The sequence below is a fragment of the Dromiciops gliroides genome, chromosome 1, assembly GCF_019393635.1.
Source record: "Dromiciops gliroides isolate mDroGli1 chromosome 1, mDroGli1.pri, whole genome shotgun sequence".
Taxonomy (NCBI): domain Eukaryota; kingdom Metazoa; phylum Chordata; class Mammalia; order Microbiotheria; family Microbiotheriidae; genus Dromiciops; species Dromiciops gliroides.
The window spans coordinates 630,070,046-630,089,306 of NC_057861.1; the positions used below are offsets into that span (position 1 = coordinate 630,070,046).

The window sequence follows — 19,261 nt, forward strand, 5'->3', positions numbered from 1 at the left end:
TCTCTGGTAGACCATTTCCTCTCTCCCCAGTGGTGCTCAGGTGTAAGAATTTGTTGTAAATCATCAATCCTCTTTTTTTTTCTTTTTTTTTCTGGGCAATGGGGGTTAAGTGACTTGCCCAGGGTCACACAGCTAGTAAGTCAAGTGTCTGAGGCCAGATTTGAACTCAGGTACTCCTGAATCCAAGGCTGGTGCTTTATCTACTGTGCCACCTAGCCACCCCTATCAATCCTCAATCTTCAATGTGGTTTCTAAGGAGGGACAGGTACTCAGGACAAGGTTTAACTGAGCCATGAAAATGTCACACCTTATTAAGAAGATCAATGCCAAAAGAACCAGTCAAAGGAGCAACTACTACCCCATACAACAACTGAGCATAGCTAATACCAAGCAGAGTCCATATACTCACTCCCACCCTGGTTAGTTTCTGACTGCTTTCTCAGCCCACTTTACTCATTTTCATCCAAGTCATGCCTAATAGAAGTTTCCTCCCACCCCATTAAGGCTTTGTCATTGGACTTCTCTTTTTCTTTCATTATCATCTCACTTGGTAAGCTCATCAGTTCCCATAGGTTGAATTATCATCTTCAAAGATTGATTTGCAGATTTTTATATACAGAACCAATCTCTCTCTCTCTCTCTCTGTCTCTCTCTCTGTCTCTCTCTCTCTCTCTCTCTCTCTCTCTCTCTCTCTCTCTCTCTCTCTGTCTCTCTCTCTCTCTCCTGGTTCTGCTCACTTCACTCTGCATCAGTTCATGTAAGTCTTTCTAGGTTTTTCTGAGAGCATCCTGCTTGTCATTTCTTATAGCACAATAGTATTCCATTACAAGTGTAAGGGGCTAAAATTCTAGCTAGTCTGTCCAAAATACCTAATGAGTGGTCACCAATAAATCATAAGCTTTAGCAAGAATTTAGACTTTTAAGCATTTATTAAGGAGAATAAGAATTTGGTGAAGAGAAAGAGAAAGGCCTAGATTCATCTATCTATTAAAGGGAGAACACATTTCTAGCTCCACTCTCCATCAGTGTCCTGAGGAAAGAGAGCGAGAGAGCCAGCCTTGCCCCCTCTTCTTCCAACAAGCAAACCACTTCCTGACGCCAAAGAAAAGCTGTATGGCCTTGCCCTTAGAGGCTTTCTCCTCATGGTGGAGCTTTCCTAAAGTAAGTTTCCAGCAGGTGGCGTCATTCCAGTCGTTACACAAGCATATGTTTTTTCAACCCTTCACGAGTTAATGGGTATCCCCTCAATTTCTAATTCATAGCCCCCACAAAAAGATGGTATAAACATTTTGTGCAAATAGTTCCTTTCCCCTTTTTAAAATCTCTGTGATACGTATCTAATAGTGGTATTGCTGGATCAAAGAGTATCACAGTTTTATAGCCCTTTGGGCATAGTTTCAAATTCTGGCACCCTATTCTAAGCATGTTCTTTCATTCTGTTAAAGATTGTATCAAAGATATGACTTTTCTGTGACTGAGGGCATAATCATGAGCCACTGACTTGATTTATAATTACACTTCCAAGGGCAGAAAAACTGTGAATTTGTCCATGGCTGCCCTACCAGAATCATGTGACTACCCTGTAGTGACACCTCGTGTTCATCAGAAATCCACCTTCCTATAACTTCCACCCTTTAATACTAGCCCTTCTCTCTGGAACCAAGAAAAACAAATCTGAGTCCTCTTCCATATTTCAGCCAGTTAGACATTTGAAGATGGGGCCCTAGTCTCCATGTCAGACTTCTCAACCACCTTCTCTTGCCTCCGTTCTGCCCTGTATCTTGCAGTCCAGAACCTGTTCCCAGATCCCCTTGCTCTTAAGGGTCCCAAAGCAATCAGGAATAGAGAGGAAAAGCAGGGAAGGTCATGTTTAAAGTGTTTAACTCCTGTGAGTGTCATAGTCAGAGAATGTGGGTAGCAGCTGGAATGTATTTGGAGAATCTAGCTGCAGTAGAAGCTTGCTGTCTGCCTAGTGCCTGGGTGATGGAAGCAGATGGGGCTCCATCCTCCTCTTGAGTTAACAGAGCCTGATAAGAACTGGCAGTTCCAGCCCCTGACCTGTGAATCCCAGGCTCTGGGCCTGGTTTATACAGCAACTCTCCAGTGATTTTGCTCAAGGGCCTCTTAGTTTTCTGGAACAATGTGGTGTGAAGTGAGGGTTCATCTCTGTGCATTTTCAGAGGGTGCCCTCTCCTACTTTTGAGATGAAAAGATAAACTTTAACTGTGGGTTATTCCTTCTGTCACCTCTCTCTGTTACTATGCAGAGCACTTAGCACAGTGCATGATGCATACTAAGCACCTAATAAATAATCCAACAAGGGGGCAGCTAGGTGGCTCAGCGGATAAAGCACCAGCCCTGGATTCAGGAGGACCCGAGTTCAAATCTGACCTCAGACACTTGATACTTACTAGCTGTGTGACTCTGAGCAAGTCACTTAACCCTCATTGCCCCACAAAAAAAAAAGATTAAATAAAATTACTATTAATAAATAAATAAATGATCCAGCAAGTAGACTCCCTACCATTGGCTGGAAGGAAGGAAGATATCTAGTTCTTGAAGGTGTTGCATAGTAATATCTGCTGCTGTGGGTGTAACAATGTATTCTTGTACCCACATACATGGGAATTTTGCAGGATGTCTTGGAAATATAGTCTAAAAGGTTTTAAACTAAATGCATTGAGAATGGAAAAGATTGACTATATCAAAGCTTTAATAACTTAAAATTGTTTTCTCTATTGTCTTCCATCATTAGAAGAAAAACTTCTCAAGAGCAGAGATTGACTTTCTTATTGCTTCTGCTTGTATCTCTAGTGCATAAGACATTCTGTGGAACATGGCATGCACTGAATAAATTTTTGTAGTTTTGGCTTATTGATCTGAACTCTGACCTGGTCAGACCACATCAGGAAAATGATAACTAGTTCTGGGCACTACAATTTTAAGAAGTACATTAATAGGCTGGAGAGTATCCAAAGGACAATAATAAGGATTGGGAAGAGCCTCCACTCTATGTCATATAAGGATAAATGAAAAGGAAATGAAGGGGGCAGCGAGGTGCTGCAGTGGATAAAGTACCAGCCTAGATTCAGTAGGACCTGAGTTCAAATCTGACCTCAGACACTTGACAATTACTAGCTGTATGATCCGGGGCAAGTCATTTAACCATCATTGCCCTGCCCCTCCCCCAAATTAACCAGACCTCCTGTTCCAGGGGTTCTGAGATAATGGTTATGGAAGGCAGAAGATGGAGTGCCACAATGATAGTTCCAGGTGGGGCCAGGGTGATGGGCTGGATGTATTTGGAGAAAGGCACAGGTCATCTGATCTTCAACAATGCAATGTCTCTTCCATGAAGGGCATCCCCACCATAAATGGGGTGCAACCGTATCTGACTCACAGGAACTAAGATGGAATAGTAGGGCTTGGTATAGAGGAATTGCTCCCCCAGTTGGATCTGCAGGTCCTGGGGATTCAGGGAGCTGTCAGGAGGAGAGTAACGAAGTCAGGAAATAGTAGGCAGGCAAAAAAAAAAAAAAAAAAACCCAGGTCTGCGGTCACAAGGCTGGAGGTCAAGTCAAAGCCCTGATCTTTACTTGCTGTGCAACTTTAGCCAAGTGCCTTGCCCTGTAACCTGTAAAACACTGATAAATGACACTTGTGTGACCTACCTTACAGGTTGCTGAGGAAAGCACTTTGAAAACCTTCAGATGCTCTTGTCAGTGAAAATGATTATAATCATGACAAAGATGGTCTAACAAATGGACCAGAAACTTACCCTCTCTTGCTGCAGGCAGATTCCCAGAGTCACTCAATCAAGGCATTTTCAAGGGAAAAGATTCAGAGAATTTCAGGGCTAGAGGGCACCTAAGATATCACCAAATCTCACCCATTCACTTTACAGCTGGGGAGACTGAGACCCAGAGAGGCACAGTGACTCACTCAGGGTCACAGCAGGTCATTGGTGAAGCTTGGACAAGAATCCAGATATCCTGACTCCCAAGCCAGGGTTCTGTCCTGGTTGGACCTGGAACCACATGCAGGCAGTAGCACAAAGGACCTGGTAATGGGAAGAATACTGGGCTTGGAGTCAGATGATGTGGATCCAGATTCTAGCTGCCCCTTGTATTTCTTGTATGACCTTGGACAGGAGCCTTCACTTTTCTGGGTCAGTTTCCTTTTCTGTAAATGAGAGGGTTGGCCCAGGTGATGGTTTTGAGGTGCCCTTTTAAGCTCTGAGCCTCACCATGCCCAGCTCTTGGGAACTCTAGTAGGGATTGTGCATGTCTATAATGGAGAGCAGGATTGGCCCTTTTTTGTTTGTATTAAGGCAAGAAAAGATGGAATGGAATACTTATAGGCATGTGTGATCTTGAGGAAGTCACTAACCTGAGATTCTCACATTTCCCTGATGTAAAATGAGAAGGCTGGATTTGATTCTCTCAGTCCTGAGGTGTTTGTTTGTTTGTTTTGGCGTGGCAACAAGGGTTAAGTGACTTGCCCAGGGTCACACAGCTAGTAAGTGTCAAGTGTTTGAGGCCAAATTTGAACTCAGGTCCTCCTGAATCCAGGGCCAGTGCTTTAGCCACTGTGCCACCTAGGTGCCCCAAGTCCTGATGTTTCCTTATTCTATAATGTCATCCCCATCCCTCCTGTTCAGTGACAACTTCATCTGGGAAGGAGCAATTCCTGCTAAGGAGCATTAGCTCATGTCCATCCCCTCCCTCACCTTGCCTACTCTGCCTGGGAAAGGGGTGACTCACCTGGGCACACAGTGGGCAGCAGTCAGTACCCACTGGTGACTGATGAGGGAGCCACCACACACGTGCTGGCCTTGCTCCCGGAGGCTCACCTGCCATGGCCACTGCACCTTGCTGGCATCCCAGCCGCCCACAATACGAGGCTCTGGTGACATGCTGTTTGCTGCCAACAAACATGAGCAGCTGTGAGAGTACCCAAGAGGCTACCCACTCCCCTGATCCCTCTCAACCACCCTGTGTGCCCTGTCCTTGGAAGAGGATGCACAACAGGGCTTAGAGTCAGGAACCCTGGGTTCTACACTACTACTGAGTCATAGTATATACCCTTTGGCAAGTCACATCCCCATTCTCTAACTCAATTTTTAATCTGTCTTGTGGGGCAGCTAGGTGGTGCAGTGGATAAAGCACCTGTCCTGGATTCAGGAGGACCTGAGTTCAAATGCAGCCTCAGACACTTGACACTTACCAGCTGTGTGACCTGGGCAAGTCACATAACCCTCATTGCCCAACCAAAAAAAAAACCCACAAAAATCTGTCTTGCTTATTTCACAGGTAAGACACTGAATATTGAACACAGAATGTTAAGGCTAGCATCTATTCTAATCCCCTTATTTTACTCAAGGAAACTGAGCCCCAGAGAGGGGAATGAATGTCTTCGGGGTCACACAGCTAGTTGGGGACAAACCCAAGTCTTCTTATTTGGCAGTCCAACACATTTAGATGAGCATAAAAGTGGAAAACAAATGAGAGTGACCTGATTTCTCCACCTCCTCCCACTCTCCTCCCTCCCCCACCAAAGGGCAGATTCAGGATAGGTCAGCCTAAATACCCTAAATACCACTCTCTCCTGGATTCTGGACTCCCATGGGGCTATGTTCCCCATTCCACTCACTACCTGTTCCTCCCACCCTGCCATGATCTTGGGAAAAATCCCAGGGTTTAGGAGAATATCTGAGTCAGTTCCTAGGGCTTGAAGGAACAGGTGTTTAGAGGGCTGGAGGCAGGGTTAGGTGAGATGGGAATGGGTGAGGCAGGCCTGCTAGGTTCCAGGTGTGAAGCCTACCCCTATGAACAGGAGAGCAGGACTTACTCAGGTATACTCTGTCATCCCTCTTTCCCTTCAGCACAGGGCCTTCGACTTTGAGAGTTAACCTGACTGTCTGGAGTCACACTTACCCTTTTCCCCTAAGAGGAGAAGACCCAAGAGTAGTGAAGATAGCAGCATCTGGCAGGGGAGAGGGAGCAGACATTAGTGGGCCAGGATCTACTGTGTGGCCCTCTTCTGAAGTGCTGGTTTAATAGATTTGATCCATGACTTCCAAACCACCACCGCCAATGATCCCGCCAACTCTTGCTCTCTCTCCCAACCTACCACCCAAACACAACAGGTATGAGAAGCCCTATTGCCCTGGGTTCTCTCTTGGTGTCACAGCATATTGAGAGGACCAGAGCTGCAGAAAGGGCATCATTGAGTTATTGCTACCAGCAAACCATTGAACAGAGAACCCTATGGTTTTGTCTCCAAAGCCCCCTCCCACAACTCACACAGGTTCTTCAGAGTTTCTTGGGGAGAGGCAGGGGGGAGACCAGTTGAAAGCAGCTGGCTGGGATTTTGAGGTCTCATTTGTTATATAGACTGGGAGGCTGATGCCATATTCAGTCATTAGGACCCCGCCAGAATGGAGCCTTTGGAAAACCATGGGGGAGCTAGCTTGCTTCTGTGCCCCACAACCAGCCTTCACTGGTCTACCCATCACAAAAATTGCCCTTCCACTCCCTTTACCTGTCTGCGGAAAAGTCTTTTCCCAATAGGAATAGCCATCCGTGAGTCTCGCTAGAACTCTCAGGTCTTGTTCTGTACTCTCACTCAAAACAGCTCACTTTCATTGGGTTCCCTTGGGACCTTGACTTCCCCCTCCCACACCAGCTCTGTTATTGTTGGAAACAATCACTCTTTCCTCCTCCTTTTCTCACCACCTTCTCTTCCTTGACTGAGCAAATGAGACCAAAGGAGGAAGAGTCACAGCTCCCAGGGGGACTGGAAGTCTGGGACAGGGTTGGGGTGTGTTGAATTCCTAGGTTCCTTGGGAATTGGGGAGAACATTGTGAGTGGATCTGAAGAGAAGAGAATCTTCCCTGACTGGGAGTTCTGGGGAGAAGAACAGGCAATTTGAGGATCAAGACTCCTTTTAAACTAGGAGCTCCCTGAAGGCAAGAATAGTGGTATTTTTTAAAAGAATAGTGTTTTATCTAAACTTGTTCCCTCTGGTGCTTACTACTTGTGTGACCTTGGACAAGTTAGTTAAACTCCCATCAGCTTCAGTTTCTTCATTTGTAAAAGGAAGTGTTAGATTGGGTCAAGTGTTCTAAACCTATGGCTTGTGAACTTAAAAAAACTTCTTTTGGATAACTGCTTTAATGGAATTGGTTTCCTTTTTAGTCCTATGTATTTTATTTTATGTATTTAAAAACATTCTGAGCAGTCCATAGGCTTTACCAGACGAAGGGACAAAAAAAGTTAAAAACCCCCAGATTAGATTGTCTCTAAATCTGCAATCCTACATAAATATGCCCGAAGTAAGGTGTTTGTTTTTTTACAATATCCATAAAATAAATATAAGGTCATTTTGGAGGGTGAGATAGTAGTAGTTGAGAGGAAACAGTAAAGATCTTTTGCAGGAAGTGGCATTTGAATGGAAATTTGATGGTAACTAGGAGTTCTAAGAGACAAAGGTGAAGAGAGAGGGCATGCAAGGCATGGGGAAGAATCTGTGTAAAGGCACAGAGATAGGAGATGGAGGGTTGTGCCTGAGGGGCAGCAAGGAGGCCAGTTTGGCCCAACTGAAGAGTGAATGAAGGGGCTAATGTTTCAAGAAGATGAAAAATTAAGTTGGAACCAGGTTGTGAAGGGCTTTAAATCCAAATAGAGAAATTTGTATTTGAACCTAGAGGTCATAGGAAGTCATGGTCTAAGATCAATCTCTATTCCTCTCACTTCATCCATCTGAGTCCTGACAGCTCCATTAGAAAAAGAAGCTTCTGGTGGCCCCTGCTCTGGAAAGCAGGCCCTGGGTGCTTCCATTCTAAAGCAGAACCCCAGTCTGGGAGCTAGGAGAACTGGGTTCTCATCCCAGCTCCAGCCTTCAATTTCTGTATGACTTGAGACAGGATATGGCAGTTGTCTGAGTCCAGATCAAGGGATTGCATTCAGCTTCCATGGTGTTACATGAGTAATTGAGAAGGGAGGAGGATTAAAGAAGGTCCGGGAGCGTCTGAACAGAGTCCTAACCACTTCCTCCTCATTACCTCTGGCAAGTTCTGAGGGTTGGAAGGAAGCCAGCAGTGGAGAAGCCTTGCTGGCATTCTAGGAGAGGAAAAGAAGGAGAGAAGAGGAGAGGAGAGGACAAGACAGGAAAGGAGAGAAAAGGAGAGAAGTGGAGAAGGGAGAAGAGAGGGGAGAAGGAGAGGAGGAGAAAAAGAATAAGAGAAGAGAGAGAGGGAATGAGAGGAAGAGTGGAGAGGAGAGAAGAGAGGGCAGAAGAGAAGAAGAGAGGAGAGGAGGGAAGAAGAGAGGTGAGGTGGGGAGAGGAGAAGAAAGGAGAGCTTGATAGGGAGATACAGAGCCTAGACAGATTGCATCAGAGAATCTCATTTGGAGGATACCAGAAACTAGGGGATCCTCTTTTGTTGGGTCCTCCCCTATCTGACTTAAGAGATAAAGGTATAGGTCACCTGGGTGTCTATTCAACAGTTATAGCTTTGGGTAATCCAGAAGTGAAAACATTTCAAGCAAAACAAAATCACAGTTAGTTTAAACAGGAAGGGCAGCATACGCTGCTCCCATCCCTTTTTCTCCTCGGCCACTGCCACCATCCTGGTTCAGATTGTCTTCCTTTTAAGCCCAGTAACTGTTGCAATGGCCTTCTGGTTGGTTTCCCTGACTCAAACCTTTCTTCACTCCAATCCTTCCTCCCCTGAGCTGTCAAATTCTTCCTAAAGCAGAGGTCTGACCATGTTACCTCCCCCTTGCCTTCCCTTTCCTCATTCAATACACTCCAGCGAAACATCAAGGATAGTCAAACAGTAGCCTTCTCTAGTGCAGAGGGGAGAGGGAGGGAGCAAAAGAGAAACATGAAAGACATCAGGTTCACAGGAACATAGGATAAGGGGAGGGGAGTAGGCCATAAAAGATAGGAAAGGCAGGAAGGGGCCAGGTCATGAAAGACATTAATAGCCAAATAGAGGATTTTCTATTGGATTCTGGTGGTACTAGAGCTACTACAGTTTACTTAATAGTCACATTTGTATACCCACCTCCATAGGGCAGAAATGTGCTCCAACACAGATCCTCGTATCTGGGCAAGTGGTCACCAATGTCAGAGACACGGTGTCTCTGATAGCCCCTGTCAGAGCCCGGCGTCACCTCCCCAACCTTAGATTCAGTTTCAGGGCGACACTATCTCATCCATCCTTCCCAAATGAATCTACCCTTGCCCTTCATCATGAGGCAGCTACAGGATCCACGCTGGACACCTTTGCCTGTGATCAGGATTGCTTCAGAGGCACCTATTCCTCCCCATGCATGGGGACCATCCCGGAAGACTCCAACTGGATTCTCATTAGGTAACCAGCTAAGGGAAGCAGCTTGGCACAGCAGAAGGATCCCAGGACTGCTGATGTCCCTTTGAACCCTACAATATATGATTTGGCATCAGAGAACCTGAGTTTGAATTCTAATTCTTTCACTTACTATCTATGTGATTTGGGGCAAGTTACTTAACCTCTCTTGGCTGTACTTGGTGGACTTTGAGGTCCCTTTGAGCTCAATATCTAGGATACCACGAGTCCTTATAGCTCTAAGTCTATGATTCCAGGTCTCCTCTTTGAAACAAATTGGACCCAGGAGTTGTCTTCTCTGTTGTATGGCTGCCAGTGTCTCCAGGCAGGGGCTGAAGAACAAAAAGTTCCCAGGATGAGGTGGGAGCTGCTGTGATGGAAGTAGATAGAAGAGATCAGCGGTGGCAGAGGCAGAAAGGCTGACAGACGGGGGGCAGCCAGCTGGCGCAGTGGATAAAGCACCGGCCCTGGAATCAGGAGAACCTGAGTTCAAATCTGGCCTGAGACACTTGACACTTACTAGCTGTGTGACCTTGGGCAAGTCACTTAACCCCCTTGCCTGCCCCCCCCCCAAAAAAAAGAGAAAGGCCAACAGACTAAAATAGCCAAAGAGGTAGACAGATGGACAGATGCTCACCCTCCTCCCCTTGGAGTGGGGCTTCTATGGAACAGTCATCAAAAATGAGCAAGCATTTATTATTTTCAACCTCTTTTCTTCTCCCCATTTCTCCTCCCCTCTCTTTTCCTCTCTCATTCTTTTTTCCTTTCTCTGTTTTCCTCTCTTCTTCTCTTCTCTATTCTCCTTACTTCTCCTCTCCATTCCTTCTCTCCCTTCTCTTTTCCCCGTCCTCTCTTGTCTTCTTCTTTCCTCTTTGCTGTTCTCTTCTTCACTTTTCTTTTCTTCTCTCATCTCTTGTCTTCTCCTCTCCCCTCTCCTCTTCTCCTCTCCATTTTTCTCCTCTCTTCCTCTCCTTTCTCCTTCTCTTTTCTCCTCTCCTCTCTCCTCCTCTCCTCTTCTGTCCTGTCCTCCCTTGTTCTCTCCTCTTTTTTTTTGGCAGGGCAATGAGAGGTAAGTGGCTTGCCCAGGGTCACATGGCTAGTAAGTGTCAAGTGTCTGAAGTCGGATTTGAACTCAGGTCCTCCTGAATCCCGGGCTGGTGCTTTATCCACTGTGCCACCTAGCTGCCCCTCCCCTGATTCTTCTTCTTCTTTTTTTTTAGCGAGGCAATTGGGGTTAAGTGACTTGCCCAGGGTCACACAGTGAGTAAGTGTCAAGTGTCTGAAGTCAAATTTGAACTCAGGTCCTCCTGAATCCAGGGCTGGTGCTCTATCCACTGCGCCACCTAGCTGCCCCACCTGCTTCTTTTTTAATGTGGGTTCAACAGACTTCCCCCCCAATCCCCCAAAGGGGTCTATGGATTGATTTCAAGAGGTCCATGAATTTGACTGAGAAAAATTACATCTTTATTGTCACTAAACTTTAACTTAAATTTATCATTTCCTTCACTTACATATGTAGGCATCAAACCACAAAGAGTGTCCCTGACTTTTTCAATGCTGGAAATCATAAATATTTTCATATCACACTAGAATTGTTGGACATAAATGGAAATATTATTTATATTCATCACCACTTAGAAACTATTGTAGTTATCAGACCTGTAGCTATTATATTGTATGTAATAGCACTCTTTATGGCTATAGACTGTATTCAATGTAGCCCTATTTTATTTTATGCATTTAAAAGTATTCTTCTGAAATGGGAGTCCATAAACTTTGCTTGCCTCCCCAAAGGGGTCCATGCCACAAAAAAGGTTAGTCATCCCTACTGTATGTGGAAATGGAACTTTGAACACAAAGACAGAGTCAGACAGAGATAGACAGAGAACAGAAGTCTTGTAATTCCAGTAGAGAGATCTGTAGATTCTAGCATCTGGTAGGATTGGATTGAGACACCAGAAAGAGATGCCATTTCACAAGGGAATAGCCTTTCAAAATCTGGGATGACAGAGTTTCTCTTTGGTGACCTTTGAGGTGAATATTTTCCTTATCTGTCAATTCAAGATAATAACACCCGTATAGCAGTACTCAGTGCCCCCTTACATGTAGATGCTATAGATTCCAGTTACTTTCTGGGTCAGCACCAGGGTTATGCTGGTTAATGTTTAATAATCAGCTCCCTGCCAAAAAGTGCACATTAACAGACTTTTATTCTTCATCATTGATTAACATTTTCTCTATCTTTTAATTTTTTTTGCAGGGCAATGGGGGTTAAGTGACTTGCCCAGGGTCACACAGCTAGTAAGTGTCAAGTGTCTGAGGCTGGATTTGAGCTCAGGTCCTCCTGAATCCAGGGCTGGTGCTTTATCCACTGTGCCACCTAGCTGCCCCCTATCATTTTCTGAAGTCTTTATAATCAACAAAACAATAGACCAAGCCCTGGTTTATAGCATTTGCTGGTTACTGAGGTATAAATGCTTGCAGTGAAAATTTGGTTCTCTAGCTTGTAGCTAGCTGGTTTGAGTTGGCTCCAGAATACCTCTAGACTTTGAGTCCACATGAAACCTTGGGTCAGGCATCTCCACTAATGTATATACATTTACAAAGCTAACAGACCTATTAATCCAAAGTGGAAGACATTTAATTAAATAACAAAGCAAAATAAGTGATAAGTTAAAGTTGCCCATACACATGAGGCATGCCCAAACTGCAACGATTAGGGAACTCATACATATGTGAAAAAATGAATGAAAAAGTATTGAGCTGTGTGGCCCCGGGGAAGTCACTTAACCCCAACTGCCTCACCAAAAAAAGGAAGAAAAAGCATTAAACACTTAGTAGGCACTGTGCTAAGGGCCAGGATGCAAATTGCCATTTTCTTTCCAGGATCATGATGGATCAAGGTAGTCCTGGGAGAGTGAGATTTGCTAGAAATTTAAGGGCTATTTCATTCCTAAGTGACCTTGGATGGGTCTATCAGACTCTCCAGGTCTCCATTTTGTACCCTATAACATGACAGGATGAGTTAAGGAAGCAATATGGCCTAGTAGAAAGAGTGCATAGAGTCAGAACCCTTGGGTTTAAATTTTGGATGACCGCGTTGTGTGATCATGGGTCACACAGTCATTCATTCAGCCCCTAAGTACCGATGAAGGGCAGGGTGTTGTGGTGGACACCCGGGAACACAAAACGTTTAAATAAGACAGGGTCCTTGCCCTCATGGGGGTCATAGTTGAAGTAGGGGGCTGACACACAGACACCATATATCTACTTTTGGGGGTGGGGAGGAAGACTGAATCTGTGATTTCATCCATAGGCTAGAACTCCAGGTGTGCCAACTCCTTCCACCAGTACAGCTTGGTACCCGCTCTACAATTTGTGGTCTGGGAAAACTCCCTGAACATTGGGCTGAGGAGTTATGTGGGCATGGCTAGGGTCATGCAGTAGCATTTGCCAAGGGCAGGTCTTGGACGTTGGTCTTACTGATTTTGAGGTCACTGTGCTATCGTTCTCATGGATAATTATGTTACACAAAATTACATAGAAGAATGCAAAACAAGCCGGTAGATGAGATCTGAGCAGGACAGACATAGGATTACCTTTGGCCCAGCCCTAGTGGGTCCCAGAAGCTGAGACTTTGAATCATGCAGGAAAATAGGGGTGAGGGTCAGAGGAGCAGGTAGGGGTTGTGTATAGGAGAAAATGGAAATACAGGAATCTAATTGGACCTGACCTCTCAGGGGGTGTCCTGGCTCCACCCGCTTGCCCTTTCTCATGTCTCTAACTCCTGAGGAAACTCTCCTCTATTTCTTCCGTCTGGTCCTGGGTGTTTAAATAGGAGACTGACTGAAGGAGAGGACTGAGCTGGAGAGACTGGTCATGGTAAGGATCCTGTTCCCCTCCCAGACCTTGAAAATTGGGCTGAAAGAGTCCAGGTTTCAGCCCATCAGAGCAGAGATGCTGCATTGGGGGCGGGGTGGGGGGGGTCCATCCCAGATCCTGGAACCCAGGGCCCGAGTATTGTTGACTCGAGCCTTCTCCTCTTTCTCCCCCTCCAGATGTTTTACCTGCTGCTCTTGACCCTTCCCCTCCTGGGAAACTCTGTCCCTCTTATTCAAGGTAAGTTATGGCTCTATCCAACCCCTACCTGCCCCCTGGGATTCTTGTCTCTGGTGTCCAGACCTGTGATGGATGGCCTCATGGGGAATGTCTCCTGCGAGTCAGGGGCGATGGTTCAGCTCTTCCCTAGAGATGGGCAGGTTGTATAGGGCAGAGCGTGTTGTTACAGTACAGGACGTGTGGTTTCTTCCCATGGGAATGGGAGCCCATTGCAAATTGGGATAGTTTCATTTTGCACTTACATTCTCAATATCTAGCATGGTGTCTGACACACAGTAGGTACTTCGAAAATACTTCTTAACTGATTGGCAGAAAGATATTAGGGAAAGAATGTTGGACTTGAGATCAAGAAAGATCCAACTTTAAATCCTGCCTTTGATGCGGAGTGGCCCTAGGCACTTAACCCTCTTGAGTCCCAACTTCCTCATCTGGAAAAGAATAACATTTGTAGCACTTATCCCTGTAGGGTTGTTGTAAGGCTCAGATGAGATAATGTGTGGCCAGAGCTCATGGAAATGGTACCACAAGGGTCAACGTGCTTAAGAAATGTCAGCTACCATTCTTTTGATTCCTGGAAGATGGGCGACACCTCAGTTGCCAACCAGTTCACAGCAGAGAGTCTCAGAGCCAGGGGTGATCACTGGCATTTGTATGAGGCCTGGGGGAAGCACTTATGTGTCTTCTTACACAATCACCCATTTCTCCATCCAGAAAAGAGCGAGGTTAAGATTGTTGGGGGCAGTGACGCCCAGGAAGGAGAATGGCCGTGGCAGATCAGTCTGAGGACGAATTTGAGTAATTCCTGGAAACACTTGTGTGGAGGCTCTCTCATCCACCCCAGTTGGATTCTGACTGCTGCACACTGCTTTTATTTGTGAGTCACCTTCCTCCCTCTCATGCAGCGGGGCGTGAATTGGGGGTGGGACAGAGAGAACCTCGAGGCTCAGAGAAAGGAGAGCTGGATTGTAGTTCAGACTGTGCCACATACTAGCCCACTGTATGACTCTGGGCAAGTCACTTCCCCTCTCTGGGCCTCAGTTATCTCTTTTTTTTAAATGGGGATACCAGCCTCTACCCTGACTTCCTCGGTTGGCTACTGGATGAAAAATCCCTTTCTCATCTCATACCTGGCAGATAGATGTATGATTAGATGAGGAATGCAGAAGAAAGAGGAGAGCTGGCAGGAGAGTTAGAGAACTTCTCTTTATTATGGTGGTGGAGGCTGCGGGAATTCCAGGGAGGTTCAAGTTCCTCGTTCCATGGTTGAGAGCTGGAGGGTACAGATGATCGTGATTGAGTCTCGAGATCCTTGGACTGGGACATATGTAGCCCCTCTAAGGAATATTGTTCTTCTTCCTTCAGATTTGGAAATGATACTGCAAGTTACATGATTCAATTGAGGCAACAGAATCTATATGAAAATGACAACCTGCTGCCCCTGGAAGAGATCATTATCCACCCCAAATACGTTTATGCCAATGAAGGCTTTGACATCACCCTGCTAAAGCTTCAGTCCCCTGTACAGCTGAACAAGACCATCCAGACCATCAAACTCCCTGAAGCTTCACAGACCTTCACCCCAGACATGGAATGCTGGGTGACTGGCTGGGGGGACATTGAAACTGGAGGTGAGCACTGTAGGGGCTGGGGATGGGAGAGGTGGGGGCCTCTGGGATTTCCCAGGGTTGGGACAGGCCCAGGGCTAAAGCTAAGACTAGACAGTCCAAGGACTGTGGTGAGGATATCAGAAAAGGTTGTCAAGATGACATTTCCCTTGGTTCTTTATTAATGAAAAATATTTAGAATATTCCAGGTTCTCTCCTCTCCTACACAGAGCAGAAATGGTGTGTCCTAGATTCCCCATCTCTGTCCCCAGATTCCTGTGCCTTGATGGTCAGACCTATGGGCAGAGGCACTAAGTGTTTTGAGACAGGTCTTGTGGAAAGAGTGTTGGGTTTGGAATCAGAGGCACTAATCCAAACTTGGCTGCTTGCTACTACCTGTGTGACCATAGATAGACAAGTCATTTCCCCTAAAGAGGGGGGAAAGGGGTCCCAAAGGGGCCTCGGTTTCTTCCCTTAAAAATGAAAGGTGATCTCTAAAATATCTCTCGGCTCAAAGCGACTGTCCCATGCTAAAAGATAGTCTGCCTTTCTCTATGCTCTCTGTGGAAGCTGGTGTCCAGGCATCAGAACCCTCCAGGGCACACATTTTACCTTATTTCATTTTTAATTTTTTTCTTATTAGAATCAATTTATTTATTTAGACTTTTCCCCGAGTTACGTGTAAAAACAAATTTTCACATTGATTTTTTAAAACTTTGTGTTCCAAATTCTCTTCCTCCCTCCCTCTCCACCCCTCCCTAAGAAATCAAGCAATTCAATATAAGTTATACCTCAGAGCACACATTTTCTCCTTCCAGACTACCATACCCTTGTCCTGATGTAGAGGCTCCTTGTCCCACAAGGTAGAAACACTACTCCCAGACCCATTTGGTTCTCCTCTCTGAGCCAGCTGAAACATTCTACTATCTCTTCCCTCTCCAGTAAATCTGCCCTATCCCTACACCCTGAGAAAGGTGCGGGTCCCCGTGATGGATGCCCTTACCTGTGACCAGGAATACCATCTGGATTCCTTCACTCCTCAATCTCAGAGGATCATCCTTGATAGCATGATCTGTGCTGGTGAAACTGGCAAAGATTCCTGCCAGGTGAGAAGCTCTGTGTACCTTCTCCTCCATGTGGTGTCTTCTCTGAGTCTAGACGGAACCTAGGGGTCTTGTTCTCTTGTGTATTCTCTGCCGCTTGGACCATGCTAACAGACTCTCTCTTGTCTTCCAGGGTGACTCTGGGGGAGCCCTGACCTGTAAGGTGCAAGGCTCCTGGCTCCAGGCTGGAATAGTGAGTTGGGGAGATCTTTGTGGTATTCTCCACAGGCCTGGAGTCTACACTCGTGTCACAGCCTTTGTGGATTGGATCAACCAGCACATCCAGTGAACTTCTGTTCTAGTCTCTCCCTCTCTTCCTTCATCACATCATCACCCCCAGCCATAATTCCAGCCTCCATGTCTGCTGGGAAACCAATCAAACTGTTCCTTAATCTTCCTCATCAAGCTGGATTCATGCTGCCTTCTCCTTCAAATGCCTCCTTCCCTGATGTCTCTCTCTGGGCCACCCTGAGTGCCCTGAAAGCTACAGGGAATAGAGTAAAGAGCCCTGGATTGGGAGTCAGGACACCTGACTTTTGGTTTTCTGCTCCACCACTGATTCACTGTGTGATCTTGGTTGAGTCACTTCCTCTCTGGGAGTTTTCGTTTCTCCCTATGTAAACTGTATGAGGATGGAACTCTTCTGACTTATAATGTTCCATGGTTTGGTGAGTCTGCTCAGCATGGACACTTGTATTATTTCCAGGAATGATGGGGCAAAGAAGGAGAGAGGAAAAGAGACCGGTTTATATATGACATTGTTTGTGTCTCATTAAAGTGTGATTTTTTACTGTGAAATTAATATGTTTTCTTTGGGTTGGCTCTGGCCAAGGGAGTGGGTAGATGGAGGGAATACAAAGTTATGATAATCTTTGGAAGGATGTTACAGGGAAGCAAGTTTTAGGTTCATTTGAGGGAAAAGATAATTTTTTTTTGGTGAGGCAATTGGGGTTAAGTGACTTGCCCAGTGTCACACAGCTAGTAAGTGTCAAGTGTCTGAATCTGGATTTGAAGTCAGGTCCTCCTGAATTCAGGGCTGGTGCTCTATCCACTGTGCCACCTAGCTGCCGCCCCCCAAAAACAAAACACAAAATCTTTATTATTTGAGTTACTCCCTGAAAATAAGCCATTTCCCCCTCTTCAAATGCCACAAACCTTTCTTTTCCATAGGAAGGCGGACATCAGAAAGTAGATATCCGTCTACCCTCCTAGAGCAGGTCAATTTCTAATCTGGGTTTGATGGGAAGCCAACATGGGAGAGAAGCTCTTAGAGAAGGGCAGAAGTCATTAGGAACAAACTTGGTCTTCACCTCTTGTGGCACAGTTAGGCTTTCTTGCTAAGTTGGATGTCAGCTGAGAATCACTAGTGGAGATCTGGATGTTATTTTGGCTTGGATGATATGTGTGGATCACAATTCCCAGTGACAACTAAGGGAGAATATTGAAAAGTCATCCAGGGGTAGCTAGGTGGCGCAGTGGGTAGAGCACCGGCCCTGGATTCAGGAGGACCTGAGTTCAAATCCAACCTCAGACACTTGACACTTACTAACTGTGTGACCCTTGGCAAGAGCCTCCTTGGCTATAACCATTCAACTCTCTATGATTATTTCCCAAAAGATATCCCAAGGAGTTCAGGGAGGTGCAGACTTGGGCCCTTCTCCACTCAAGCTTAGTTTAGGGGATTAGAGAAGAATATCCTTGTATACCTGGACTTATTCTGTCTATGGCATTTACCGATTGTGCAACTTTGAGAGCTTCTGTTCCCCAGACCAGGATGTTACTCTTCAGAAGACTCCCTCTGATTTGGGATTTGTCCACTTGGACTCTCCCAATCCAACCCAGACCTGGTTCACTATCAGTAAACCAGGAAGCCTCCTACTTGCTGGAGGACCCACCGATAGAATTACCCCTATAATTCTGTCTATATAACTATGTAGTCTTCTAGGAAAGTGAAGGTTTTCTTTTCCATTAAAAAGGAGGGAAGAAGTGAATAATGTTTCACCCACAATTAAAATTTATATTGTCTCATCAAAAATAAAATACAAACCGGGGGCAGCTAGGTGGCACAGTGGGTAGAGCATCAGCCCTGGAGTCAGGAATACCTGAGTTCAAATCAGGCCTCAGACACTTGACACTTACTAGCTGTGTGACCCTGGGCAAGTCACTTAACCCCAATTGCCTCACCAAAAAAAAAAAAAATACAAACCACCTTCTGAAAGCATTTAAAGTCTTTGCATTCCACCTGTCTATGCCATATAACCCCGGAATCTTTGTATGGGCCAATCATTTTGTTCCCTAGTGGCAAGCTAGGAAGATGAACACTTGTACTCCTCCTGATGGGACAGGAGCTTCAGGCCTTCTCTCACCTTGAAAAGGTTCTACTGTTTCTGCGAGAGATCCTAGTAGTGGCACCAGGGGTTTCCTGTTGTTAGCTGCCTATCTTTCCAGCAGGGCACATAAATGTGGCCAGTGTAGACAGGGCTCTGTCCTTCCTTCTTTGCATTTCTTCTTGTCTCATCTTAGATCAAGAACTACCGGACTAGATTATGACTGTGTGAGCTTCAAAATGTTTGGGAGAGTGAGCATGGGATCAGATAGCAGGAGTTGATGGCAGATTTTGTGGATGGCCAATCCCAGTAAGGAGGGAAATCTTAAGAGACCTTCTTGTTTTCTTTGTTTGTTTTCAATGTGATATTCTATATTCATCTGTCCATTGTCTTCCTTGGTATTTCCCCTCTATCAGAAGCAGTACACTTTTTTTTTTTTTGGTGGGGCAATGAGGATTAAGTGACTTGCCCAGGATCACACAGCCAGTAAGCGTCAAGTGTCTAAGGCTGGATTTGAACTCAAGTCCTCCTAAATCCAGGGCTGGTGCTTTATTCCCTGCACCACCTAGCTGCCCCAAAGTAAACTTTTTTTTTTTGGTAAGGCAATTGTGGTTAAGTGACTTGCTCAGGGTCACACAGCTAGTAAGTGTCAAGCGTCTGAGGTCAGATTTGAACTCAGGTCCTCCTGAATCCAGGGCCAGTGCTCTATCCACTGCACCACCTAGCTGTCC

At 45.6% G+C, this 19,261-nt stretch overlaps 1 protein-coding gene and 1 pseudogene across 1 annotated transcript; one reads left to right on the plus strand and one right to left on the minus strand.

Annotated features, from left to right (window-relative positions):
* Positions 1-1,701: 1,701 nt before the first annotated feature.
* On the minus strand, positions 1,702-8,633 carry LOC122752989 (annotated as a pseudogene).
* A 4,802-nt stretch (positions 8,634-13,435) lies between these two features.
* Positions 13,436-16,492, plus strand: LOC122752994 (tryptase beta-2-like). The gene is made up of 5 exons (XM_044000053.1): positions 13,436-13,496; positions 14,208-14,370; positions 14,859-15,124; positions 16,043-16,206; positions 16,337-16,492. The coding sequence occupies exons 1-5, from the start codon at positions 13,436-13,438 to the stop codon at positions 16,490-16,492; spliced, it is 810 nt and encodes a 269-aa protein (XP_043855988.1).
* The last annotated feature ends 2,769 nt before the right edge of the window (positions 16,493-19,261 follow it).